At 39.9% G+C, this 12,432-nt stretch overlaps 1 protein-coding gene across 1 annotated transcript; it reads right to left on the bottom strand.

The window, feature by feature from the left end:
* Window positions 1–3,626: 3,626 nt before the first annotated feature.
* col10a1a (collagen, type X, alpha 1a) lies at window positions 3,627–9,069 on the bottom strand. Its single transcript, XM_024273675.2, has 3 exons — window positions 8,607–9,069; window positions 8,206–8,323; window positions 3,627–6,709 (listed from the first exon to the last, which is right to left on the bottom strand). Exons 2-3 carry the CDS (start codon window positions 8,306–8,308, stop codon window positions 4,881–4,883), a joined length of 1,932 nt encoding a protein of 643 aa, XP_024129443.1. The 5' UTR covers window positions 8,309–8,323; window positions 8,607–9,069; the 3' UTR covers window positions 3,627–4,880.
* Between the last annotated feature and the right edge of the window lie 3,363 nt (window positions 9,070–12,432).

The raw sequence follows: 12,432 nt of genomic DNA, 5'->3' as shown, positions 1-12,432 counted from the left end.
ACGCGTTGCTAAATTTGATGTATTTAATCACAGTATTTGGTGCTGGCAGTTGGATGTAGCAGCTAAAGCTGTGTCTGCAAGATCTGACACATTGTGATATTTAAAGGGAAAAAAGTCCTTATCCAAGTCTTAAATGTTGTCTTTGCAGTGCACAGTTGTTTACAACTCTTGAAACTTAATGCTCCTGTGGACACTAACCATTCCTGAACTAGATCTAGTTAACTGTCAACAAATAGGTGCTTATCACTTTCCATTAGATTCCATTTCCGAAATTTCTGTAGTAATGCACGCTGTATAGACTTTGATATTACTGGTTTTATGACTGAGATGTACCTAATGATTGAAGGTTTTTAACTGATTACCCATTGTAAATGAAGTTTTCTTGTTTTTTCACCATTTGTAAGATTGAATAAAAATTGGGAGATGTTTTAAGCAGTTCTTGTGTTGAGCTGTGGTGAATTCAAGCATAAAAACGTACAAATATAGAAAAATAGCAGCACAGTCAATAGTTTAGAATATAAGTATATAAGCATATTTAACATAAAACATCTGAAAATAAAACAATTGCATATAGATTGTCAATTTTAACCTACAGAAAACTCGGGGAGGGACCAAAAAATGCTCAGCTGATTAGGCATTTTTTGTTTCCAACAGCGCCCTCTTGTGGAGAACAGATGGAATAACGATTTCATCCATCTTTTAGTTTCTCCTCATTATCTCATAAAATATTGTAAAATTTTCCAATATTCTGCTTTGCTATTTAGAAATTTCAATTAAAATGGTGACCTTCACATACATCTGATTGTAATTTGTTTAATTTTCAGCCACACATTTTTAAATGCTTTCACAATCAAATTATTTTTGAAAATTTAGGCTAATTGATGCTCCTATATCTTTATAATAACACTTATTGCCTTACCTACCATTAATACAAAAGGATTTCTTCAGCAAAGCCGTAGAACTCCAAGAAAAACAATATTTAAAAAATAACAAAAACAAATGCGTGAGACTCCAGGGTGTTTTTTTTTAGCGGTCTGTATGTGTCCATGCTCACTGCAAACCATCTATTTCCTTCACAGCAAGCGGAACCCAATGTCCTGCAGCTCTGGACACCACAAGGAGGGTGTGCTTCACACATTTTCTATTTCAGCTCCCTGGTTTTTGTGTCCTGCCTGGTTAGGTATTTGAGGCATTTTGTGCTAAGATTGACTAAATCATTTAGATTTATCTCACAATTGCTGCCCACCAACTTTTTTTTTTGGTGTTCAAAAATATCAGGGAGTTTCCAGGTGAGCCTGAGTGTCAGTACATAATAATAGTGTCCACTTTAGAGAGTTGACCGAATGCAGCGAGCCATCTGTGCTTGTGTTTGTCCCACCTCATGCACCGCAGCCTCTCTTGGAGTTTCCGTGCCCTCAGATGGCAATCCTCAGTGGTTTCTTTCAACCGGTTCCCTCCCTGCAGCTCCCCTCGCCTCTGTCCCTTGGGCCTCTCACCTAACCACTGTCTCGCCCTCTCTCCAAAAGAGGATCAAAAACTGCTGCCCTTCTAAAGAGCCCTCATCCCACACTCCAGATATTTTCAGAGCACTTCCACTGCGACTTGCATGGCAGAGCAGTCTGGCAGAGCACAAACCACTGCAATGATATAATATGACATCTTTTTTTTCGTTGTTATATACGATCTTTCTAAAATATATTTAAGCTTGGATTCCAAACTTCCTACAAAACCTAAAGTTTGAAGTGATATTCTTTGTTGATTTTGGCCAAATGGATTGATTTCACTGATAATAATACAATTATAAGACCAACAAACACAAATATCTACATTTCAAGGCATGTATTATTTTTTTATTTGACAGGAGAAGTCAAATGTTCTATGTTAAATGATAAAATCCCAAACCACAGGAAGTCTTCGCTTATATGTCTGCATTTGTTTCTCCAAGAAAAAAACATTCTGCTTCAGTCCAGTTGCTTTGAACACCTACAAGCATCTTCCTGTCATGTTCCTCCCATGAGAGGTGTAAAAAATATTTACAAAAATGTATTTTCTATCCATCTATTTTCCAAACCTTCTTAATCCCTTTCTTAGGTTGCAGCAGGGTTGCTGGAGCCTATCCCACACATTGTTGGATGAAGGTGGGGTACACTCAATCCTTTGCATGGCCACACAACCAAACAAACAACTTAGAGTCACCAATTAACCTACGGAGCATATTTTTGACTGTTAGAGAAAGTGTTCACATAGAACCCGTGTTTGAACAGGCTTACTATGGAAGCTCCACACAAACGTCCTAGCCAGCATTTGGATTCGAACCAGGGCTCTTTGCTGTGAAGCGAGAGTGCTAACCACTACACCACCATGCAGCCCTGAAATAGTAGTATGACTCATTTTTGTATTTATTTATAAATGATTTTCTGTACAAACATTACTGATGATTATTTTAGGATTGCAATTTTAGAACAAACATTTCAACTGAAATTGCAGCTTTAAATGATTAGCATCTTTATATAGTAGAAGAAGTGTAAAGCTATGAACACACTGGGCCTTTAGCCTATGGTGTTCACATTGGTAAAGCAGGGAGGGACTTCTTCTTCGTTTTCTTTGTCTACTGATTAGCAGTGCGTGTCTGCCACCTACAGTTGGTGTGAAATGTCAAAGCGATGCAAATCTCGTGAATCTTGCTCCAGAATTTTTCTCTCAAAGCTCTATTACAATATATGAAAGACCTGATCCGAATGCTCCCCTTCTACCTTCCCCTTTATTTGGAGTGGCAGTTGAAGTCAAAGTCGTGTCGAGAATTATAATTTTTTAAGTTTCACACTCCAGAGTGGTCCAAAATCCACTAAACCTCGTCGTGCTAAGAAGAAGCGTTTTTCTTCACTTTGATGCGCTCTGAACCACAGAAGTTTACATTTAAATGTAAGTAATGACTTTATGTTGTAGTGTGACCTTTTTAAAGTTATACAACCGCTGTTGTTATGCATACACAAGCGCTGGAAGCTCCGCGCTAATGCTAGCGGACCGGCGATCTTGATGACGTCATTGAACGAAAGTCACGTCTGAAATATTAAACACTATTTTTTCATCACCCTCAGTTTGGAGCAAACACGGAGGGATGAACGAAGGGGAGGGCTAAGGGAGAGGGAGAAAGGGGGTATTCGGATCGGGCCAAAGATTTATTTAACTTTAAACTATTGCCCCTTGAATTAACATTGATGTAAATTCAGCTAGATTTCAGTGTTAATGTCATGATTTCAATATCTTTTTGTTGTCATCGGGTTTGGTTGTGACTCCACCCCTTCACCTGTGTAGAACAGTCACACCTACCTGCACTTTAGTGATTAGCCACTCACACCTCACTCTTTGTCTTCAGTGGATCATTTTGTTTGATGAATTTCTCTGTGCCTTTTTCCTTGATGTTATTGGTTTCGGTTTTGTGTCCACCGTAGGTGAGTTTCATTAATAAATCTTTGGGACTCCTGAGGTTGTGGTTCTTCCCTGTTTCTAGGTCCTTATATTTGTCTGACCCTATAGTTACAATAGATTCAGAAAGTCACTATAAAAGACAAAATATTCCTCGTTGGTTATTCACTGTTGTATACTTTGCAGATATTTTTTCATACTTTTATTTTTATTTTTTATTTTTTACATTTGAGATCAGTCTGGGGTTTGGTGTCATACCATGAAACACAATGGCTGTCAAGCTTGGTATTCAAACCACCAACCGAATGATTGTCTGGCAGCATTCAAGCTATTTTAACACATATTTAATCAAGTGTGTTTATTGTTTTGTTTTTATGTTTTAATATTTTTGCCAGCAACATTTTTTTAAATATATTTTAGTTAATTTTTTAAGTATCTTTTAATTTTTAGAGCTTTTTACTCTACTGAAAATATTTTGTAATTGTTTTTTAATGTCACAGACTTCCCATTCAGACATAAAATGTTGGGATTCTTTTTTCTTATTGAAATGCTCAAAGTTTGTTAGTGTTGAATGTAGTTTTATAAAATAATTTAACATTTTGCAACAAGTTCGCTCACTTCCTGTATTGTTTTGTTGACATGGGTGCATGTCCTTCAGCTAAAGTTCTTAGGTACAATTTTTTTGTAATTTTTATTTTTTTAAATATATATTTTGATGTTTTATTTCAATGGGTTGTCCTATGTTTTTAAAAATAACTTTTTAAGAATTTGTAAGGATCCTTTTTTTTACAAGCATTTGATTGATTTCAATTGTTTTCTATGAGTGATATTGACTGAAAAGCAACATTTTTTTGTCGTTAAATGAAATATATGAAACAAAATTGTTCTTAAGTCAACTTTTATTTGGTCATTATGTTTGACATGACACAATGCATGTTCAGGGATATAACAACATTTGTGTTTGCATAGCAGTATCCAGGTGACTTATTTCATCATAACAGTTTGACCATTTTTTTCACAACATTTTCAAGTCACATTTGGTTTCATTGTGTTAAAAAGAAAAAAAAACAACAAAAAAGAGTGAAAACCAAGTTGTTGGTTGTACAAAAACAGACAATAAAACACCAGTTTAAGTCAGTATAAAAGGAGCAATGCTTAAAAGAATAAAAGGACACAACATAATTATAACACCTCAATTTCACATGCTGTCTCCATTACAAAGGTCACTGGAAGATTGCTAGTTTGCTTCCCCCCATCCCTGATCATTTGCTTTCATAAATTAGTTTTCCTTCTTCTGAGCACCTTTTTTCTTGTAGTTTTCAAGTTGAGATGCTACTATTCCTTAAAGAACTGCCTGTCTATTTGAGAACAGGGAGGAACAGGGAGTTTACTTTGAGGAATAGATTGCAAAATTAGTTGGTTTGGCTTTTGGAACCTGATGCGTGATCAACCTATCACGTTGAGGCAATCAGGAACCCAGAGAAAGAGCAGTGGACATTCTCAGCAGCAAAGACACCATTGGCCTCATCATCAGGGATCTGGATGTAGACTGTGTCCTGCACATCAAGCAAGAGGACAGCACTACCAGACATCTGGTCCAGGAAGCCTTTGTTGTACTCATCATAGGTGAACACAATAGGCTGACCATTCTTGTACAGAGCCACCAGGGCATGATTTCCATTTACATGGATGCTGTAAGAGAAGTAATAAACACCTGGAACCTGGCAAGTGAAGATGCCAGTCTCAGGGTCATAGTGATTCTCAGCATTGTACACAATCTGGTCGAACTTAATGGGGCTGCCAGCAGGGGGGTAGGGAGTGGCCAGAGCTGCTGTGAAAGCAGACATGGGGGACTTGACCATCACTTCGCTCATGCCAAAGCCTTTCTCAAATGCAACCTCACCAGGAGGTCCAGGGGGTCCAGGGGGACCAGCAGGGCCAGGTTCTCCATCTGATCCAGGCTCACCGGGCACACCAGGGGGACCCTGAGGTCCAGGAAGACCCTTGGAAGTCAAACCAGCAGGACCAGGGGGACCAGGAAGACCTGGGTGCCCCTTGAGGCCAGCAGGACCAGAAGGACCCTGTGGACCAGAAGGCCCTCTGGGACCAGGAGCACCATCAGATCCAGGGGTACCAGACTCACCTTGACGGCCGGGATGACCTTTTGGTCCAGCAGGGCCAGGGATACCTGGAGCACCTGGAGTACCGGGAGCACCTGTGTGACCTTTGTCACCTTGAGGTCCAGCAGGCCCTCTGGCTCCAGCAGGACCAGCTGCACCTGGATAGCCTTGCTTACCAGGGAAGCCCTGAGCTCCCTGATCTCCCTTATGCCCCTTAAGACCCTGAGGTCCAGTAGCACCGGTGTCACCTTTAGGCCCAACAGCACCAGGCTGACCAGGGAAACCTCTTTCACCTTGAGGTCCAGTAGAACCAGTAGGACCAGTTGCACCAGTGGCACCAGTATATCCTGTGGGACCCTGCTCACCCTTAGCACCTGTTGCACCTGGAGCACCTGGAGCACCTCTCTCTCCCTTCTCTCCATTTACACCTGGTTTTCCATATCCTGGCACACCTGGGGCACCAGTGGCGCCAGCAGGTCCCTGATGACCTTTAGGTCCAGCAGGACCGGGCAGACCTGGAGCACCATTCTCACCTGGTTTACCTGGAAGACCTACACCAGGAGCACCAGTGTGTCCCTTAGGTCCCTGAGGGCCCATGGGGCCAGTGGCACCATCAAGACCTGGACTACCTGGCTTTCCTGATTCACCTGGTGCTCCTGGTTTTCCTGGTCTTCCAATTCCAGCTGCACCTGGTGCTCCAGGTGGGCCCATAGGTCCTTGAGCTCCAGTTTCACCTTGAGCCCCTGGAACTCCCACTCCTCTATCACCCTTTTGACCAGGCAATCCAGGCACACCTGGATGTCCTTTAAGACCGGGCTCTCCTCTTGGTCCAGCTGATCCAGGAAGACCAGCAGGTCCGGGTTTTCCAGTAGCAGACAACCCTGCAGGTCCTGGGATTCCTGGAGACCCTGGGAGTCCTCTTGGCCCCTGTGGACCAGTGGCTCCAGTGTCTCCTCTCTCACCATGAGCTCCAGGAATGCCAGGCTTTCCAGGTCCACCTGGAGATCCTGGCTTACCAGCAATTGATCGGCCAGGAGGTCCAGGAGGCCCAGGAGGTCCTTGAGGTCCAGGCTCACCAATGCCATTCTCTCCTGGGGGACCAGGTGGGCCAGCAGGGCCCTCAGGTCCAGGCTCACCTGGCATACCTGGTTCACCTGCCACCACTGGAAAGAGTAGAAAAAAAAATCAGTACAAAAAACCCCAAAAACCTAAAGAAAAATTGTAGTTGCATTGTGAAATTGGTGGATTTATTATATTTTAATTTAAAATGACATTTATTCTGTTCAAAGAATCCTTTATGTTAATGTTTAATACATGTGGAGGCAAACCTTCAAAATTGATAAATTAAAAGCAAACTATTTTTTGTATCATCATTTCCTTAAATCTGTGTCAAAGTCCTTGCAAAATTTGGTTGCTAGGCAACATGGCTGCTTAGTTCTGAAATGCCAGATGAAACAAGTATTTCAAGTTGCTTGCACCTGCTGCTTTACATCACTGTAGTTTAAAGATGAAAAAAAAAATGGAGACCATTTAGTGGTCCATACCACTTCGTCCTTTCCTGTGGGGGAATTTTTTTTTCCTAAGACATTGGAGAATCACTAACTTAGCTTTAAACTCAAAGGCTGAACTAAATTTTAAGCAAATCCTTCAAAATAAAATTCTTTAGATACTGTTTTTTTATTTTAACCATCTCTTAAAAGTGACATATAATTGTAGAAAAGTATATTTAGACAGAAAAAAATTAAGGTAAAACAGTTTTTTTATCTTGTTTTATATCTTTGCTATTTAAAGTGCACATCAAAAATCCAATTTGACTTACTTTGAAGTCATACATCTACAATAGAGAGGGCTTTTATTATCTGCTGCCTTCATGTGGTCACGTGTGTGAGTGTAAAAAGCTAAATCTGGTTCAGTTTGGGTACAGTCAAACAGATGTTTCTACTTCTGTGTTAAGCGGGCACACCCTGGCAACCCACACTCCTGGGTGACTGGACTCTAATTGACAGTGTCAAACTAAAAATAATGCTCCAACAACCACATTCCTGAACAAATGCAAAAAAAGGCTGATTTGCACAAACGGAACACTTTATATTTTGCATTGCATAGCTGCAAAGACTTAAAACCACATAATAACTTGTGAGATTAGAGAGTAGACTGAAGGCTTGTTTGCAGATTCTCAATTAAATATTTATTTTTGTGTAGTTTGCAAAGAGGATAACTTGGATAGATTTTTTTAACTAATAAGAAATCTTTGAGCATAAGGAGCTAACATTATTTTAACCAACAAATGCAAAAGCAACTTAATAGTTTGAGAAAACTAGCTAACAGAACACAGAATATATGGTTTGAATTGTGAGTTCTGTGATAAAAGAGGAAGGAGGTGCATTTATCTGCCAACAGAATGCATCCAAATGTGATTGGAGAAGCTGGAGAGCTGAGACAGCCAGTCAGAATGGAGCATGATTGGGTTCAAGTTTTAAAGTGCAGCATCTACCCTGTTGCTTCTAATGATGCTGCACTGGTTACAGAAAAGCATTTTCACTCAAAAACTAAAGATGCAACAAGGCTAAATATAGGTAGAACTTTATGAAAAAACATTGCTGATGTTTTAGGAACAGCTTTGTTTGTGTTTGAGAGTGAGTGTGTGTATTTTTCTTACTCTGGCTCTTCACAGGGAACACCTTCTTCACAACATATCCCTTTCCATGGGCTGCTGCAGAAGCCACAATGAGGAGGAGGATGCTTGCAACTCGTACGTCCATCTTGCAAGGTCAGATCTGTTTGGAGAAGAAAACTGCCATCAGTTTGACTGTGAGGAAACTCTTTTCTATTTTATCTTCACCTTTCTATTCAGCAACAATTTTAAAAAATCAGGAGAAAATCCATAAAAGAAAACACATCTAACTGACAGCATGTGAGTTTGCTTGGAATGCCTAAAGTTTTTCCTGCACAATATAAATGTTTTCAACAATTTTCTAGAAATGAACTAAAATCAAATCCTTAATCTCAGCTATACAATGCAAACCAAACAGTCCAGAGCAAATCAGAAATGAGACCTACCAGGATCCAAAGAGAAGAACAGCAAATCTCCCCAGCACCAGTCAGCTTCTGGTGCTTCTCTATATCCTTAGGGTAGGAGCACAAGTGAGGATATGCTGATCTCCAGTGCTGTGACCTGGGCTTTTATACCATATCTAACCCTCACATCATTAAAAAAAAAAAAAAGCACCCACCACACTAGTACCTCCCTCCTCAGAGTTAGGGTGTAATTAGCAGGCAGATCTGCCCATAGCAGGCATGTCGCATCAGGGTGCCCTCATGCTTTGAAATCTCAGACACATGATTATCACTTACTTTTCTCTGTTTTAAAACGATAAGCAATGTGACATGTTTCACTCTTATCTTTAAAGTTCCATTTTTATATGATAGTTAGCTAAAACGTTTACACTTTTCACATTAAATATTTCTAATAAAAAATATCTGTTTTTAAACCTGTCGATTAAAACACAACAAAGGAAGTTGGGAATATGGTTTTCTGTTGGGGAAACAACTTTATGTAGAAAATGTTCCAAATTTTGTTTTTAAATTGTTAATTTTCCTGGATATGGAGGACCATGTAGTTTTGAATGTATCCTTTTTTTGTAAGGTACACTTTTTAACTGAAATTATATGCTTTTTTATGCTTTTTGTCCTCAGTAAGCGTAAAAAAACTACTTATAAGTGATTTCTCATGCTGCAGTTTTCACATCCAAACACTAGAGGGTAGGTTTCCACCAACGCACAGCTTCCCCTCAGGCTTCTCTGCTGTTCATGAGAAACGCCATCTCCCTGTGGTTGTGCTTTATTTTAGGCTCCATCAATGCATAAACACCATCAGAGGTTTCAGGTCTATTCCTGCAATTAAAGCAGCTTGCTGTCATGATACTTTATTTCATCAATCAGCTCTGTCCTTCCAGAGCCGCCCCGCCTCTCACTCTACCTTTCCTTGCTTACATTAAACTCTTCCAACTGTAATTTCTCAGTTTCACCCCGGCCGCATAGGAAATGCATACACCCAAATAATCACATGTTCTCAAGCACACGAGGAGCCATAAACTGATGTGTGCAGGGTGACCCATCTTGGAATCCTTAAACCCCAAATCCATTTATGGTACACGCTTCTCTTTTGTTCACATAATGTAAATGCACCAAACTGGTGACATTTTCCGAATGACTGTGGGATTCACGCATGCAGCACGTGACTGTCACAGGCGTCTTTAACCGCAAGTTTAATTAAAGATTCTACAACATTGCACCCTCCATTTTTTTTTTTTTTTTTTTTTTTTTATGAAATTAGACCAAATTATCTGCAATTTTCTAAAGTGCTACCTTGCTCGACTTAAAGTACTTAATCATGTTTGGCAGGCGCTGCTTAAGTTCTCTCTTTATGTGAAAATGAGTAAAAAAAAATGTCACATGACCTTTAGTTTGACATTTCTGAGTTAAGTTGCAATAGACTGATCACCTGATCATCTTCTTATAAGACCTGTCAATCCCAGTGGAGGAGATTCACAGTGAATTCAATGAACAAGTTTGGTCTTTTCTTGACAGTTTTATTCAGCTGAAGTGAATAGCTTTTCTATTTTCATTTAATTGCTGGTGAATGCTATATTGGTTTGCCAGCAGTCTTTGTATTTTTGCAATTTTTTTGCTCTTAAAGACTTATTTAAGGTTCGTGTCCTGAGGGGAGGTCGGGTCCTTCCAACTTTGGAAGAAATAACAGAGAAAGAGAGGGTGGAGTTTGTAATAAGTTTATAGACTCAGATGATTTCAGTATTTTTTTTTTTTATTTTGTGTTAAATATGGTTAAACCACTGCAAAAGAGGTTCTCCATTTTTAGTTCCATGTTCTGAGAACAACAATTCATCTCTTTGTGCTGCAAAATACAAAAAAATTACATCGACCTGCATCTACATGCACAGAAAAGCTGATGATGATCCTTGAAAGCCAAATGTACTTTGGCCCGAGGAAGACTTAAATTACTAGTGTAATTTGGATGTTGTTTATAACTTCTCAACAAATGTTTTATTTTCTCAACACGCCGCTGCAATTATTTAAGAGGGAGTGTGTCCCTCTGCTGACAGAGCCGAATTGAAGACTCTTTTCTGCTCGTTTCAGCGCCGCCACAGCTTGATGTGGCCGGCAAGCCTCATCGTAATAACCTTCAGAAATGAGATTGACAGTCTTAAAAGCTGGTGATGTTGCTCCGCTCCTCTATTTCTCCTTAAAATGCGCTGTTTTATGTCACTTTATACCCTCGACATACAACATTTAATGCTTTTAATGACTTTACTTAAGCAAGTTTATGGGTAATTACAAATGCACACCCAAAGTCACTGAGTGCAGACAAATGCTGAGAAGCCTCCTGTTTCAGGATCACACTTACTCATTTTATATGTGGGTTATGTGACAGCCCCAGTTTGTGGTGACTCAAATTTACTCAGTTAATTAATATGCTTCTGCTCAGCTTTAGAAACATGAGTAAATAAATCACTTTTTCGGGAACAGGGTGAGAAAGTTTGAGCTTTTTCTCTGCATTTTTGGCAGATCAGCAGTATTTATGCAGGTGTGCTTGTGTTTACATCAATTAAAGTTACTTATGTATTTATGTGATAGGGTCAAAGTTGTTTTTGGCGCAATTATGCTAAATGTATTTATGTGTTTAGCTCCTCTTGATTCATTTCTTCTTCACTGACATTCTTGTGAAACAGTTTGCTCATTTTTTGATACAGATTTATTTTTAAATTGTCTCAAGAGGATTTTAATTAGTCAGATGACTCCAATCAGGCCACTCTCTTTGGTTTTGGGTGTAAAACAACCAGATTTCAAACCATGTTTAGGCATGATGCTTTCAAGACACTATTTTCCACTGTTGTGCTATCAGGTTCCACAAGGCCTCTGCTGGTCAAAACTTTTTCAATTAAGTTCATTTTTATTTATCCCAATATCACAACATAATTTTCTCACTTAGGCTTCACACCAAATCACTCATAAAATATAAACAATAGATGATTGCTAAACTGAACTAAATAGATTAAACTAAACTGGGCATCCCTGCCCTTAGACTCTCCTTCTTGGTAAGGGAAATCTCCTAAAAAGCCGATTCTGAGGGGAAAAAAAAGAAGAAACCTCAGGGAAGTGCACATGAAGGACGGATCCTCTCCCAGGGTGGAAAGGCAATGTATCAGGACTGTTAGAATAGTGTAGCAGATGGACTACATCCAGATAGAGCTGGGACAGCTGGGGGCAGGAGATGAGCCAGAGGTGAGGTCCACTATCAAGGACAGGAGCACAAGCGATCCTTCATCCTAATGGAACTGGGGGATAGGTGGGGGTGCAAGACGAACCAGAGGTGAGGTCCACTGCCAAGGCCAGGAGCACAGATAAGCCACCTGGAATCTTAAATCTCTCTCGCTGCCCCAGAGGGGAGTGGGAACAACACATGAATCACACTGCACAAAACAGAGGCATGGAGAACTAAATGATAAAGAATAGTGGAGTACGTAGATAGAAACAGAGGATAGCTCCCCAGTGTACCATACTTTCCCCAGCTTCTAACTTCTAGCAGCCTACTAACAGCCAATTGCTAATATCATTTAAATTTAATTCAACCATGTCAATAGTAAGTTGCATGCACTATGGCAGACGGTAATAATGATAACGTTAATAGAAAATCTGCATAGACTTGAATTTACTTTATACATATTTGTATCAGGCTTATTTATCTGCACAATGGTCTGGCACATAAAAAACCTGGGTTTGTTTCCCTGGGAGCGTGATGAGCTTACTCCAGTGTGGGTCCAAAGGCAAGACCCTTCACTACAATGTTTAACTATGTAGCCACAGC

Source organism: Oryzias melastigma, linkage group LG22 (genome assembly GCF_002922805.2).
Source record: "Oryzias melastigma strain HK-1 linkage group LG22, ASM292280v2, whole genome shotgun sequence".
Taxonomy (NCBI): domain Eukaryota; kingdom Metazoa; phylum Chordata; class Actinopteri; order Beloniformes; family Adrianichthyidae; genus Oryzias; species Oryzias melastigma.
This window is presented reverse-complemented; position numbering and strand designations above follow the sequence as displayed.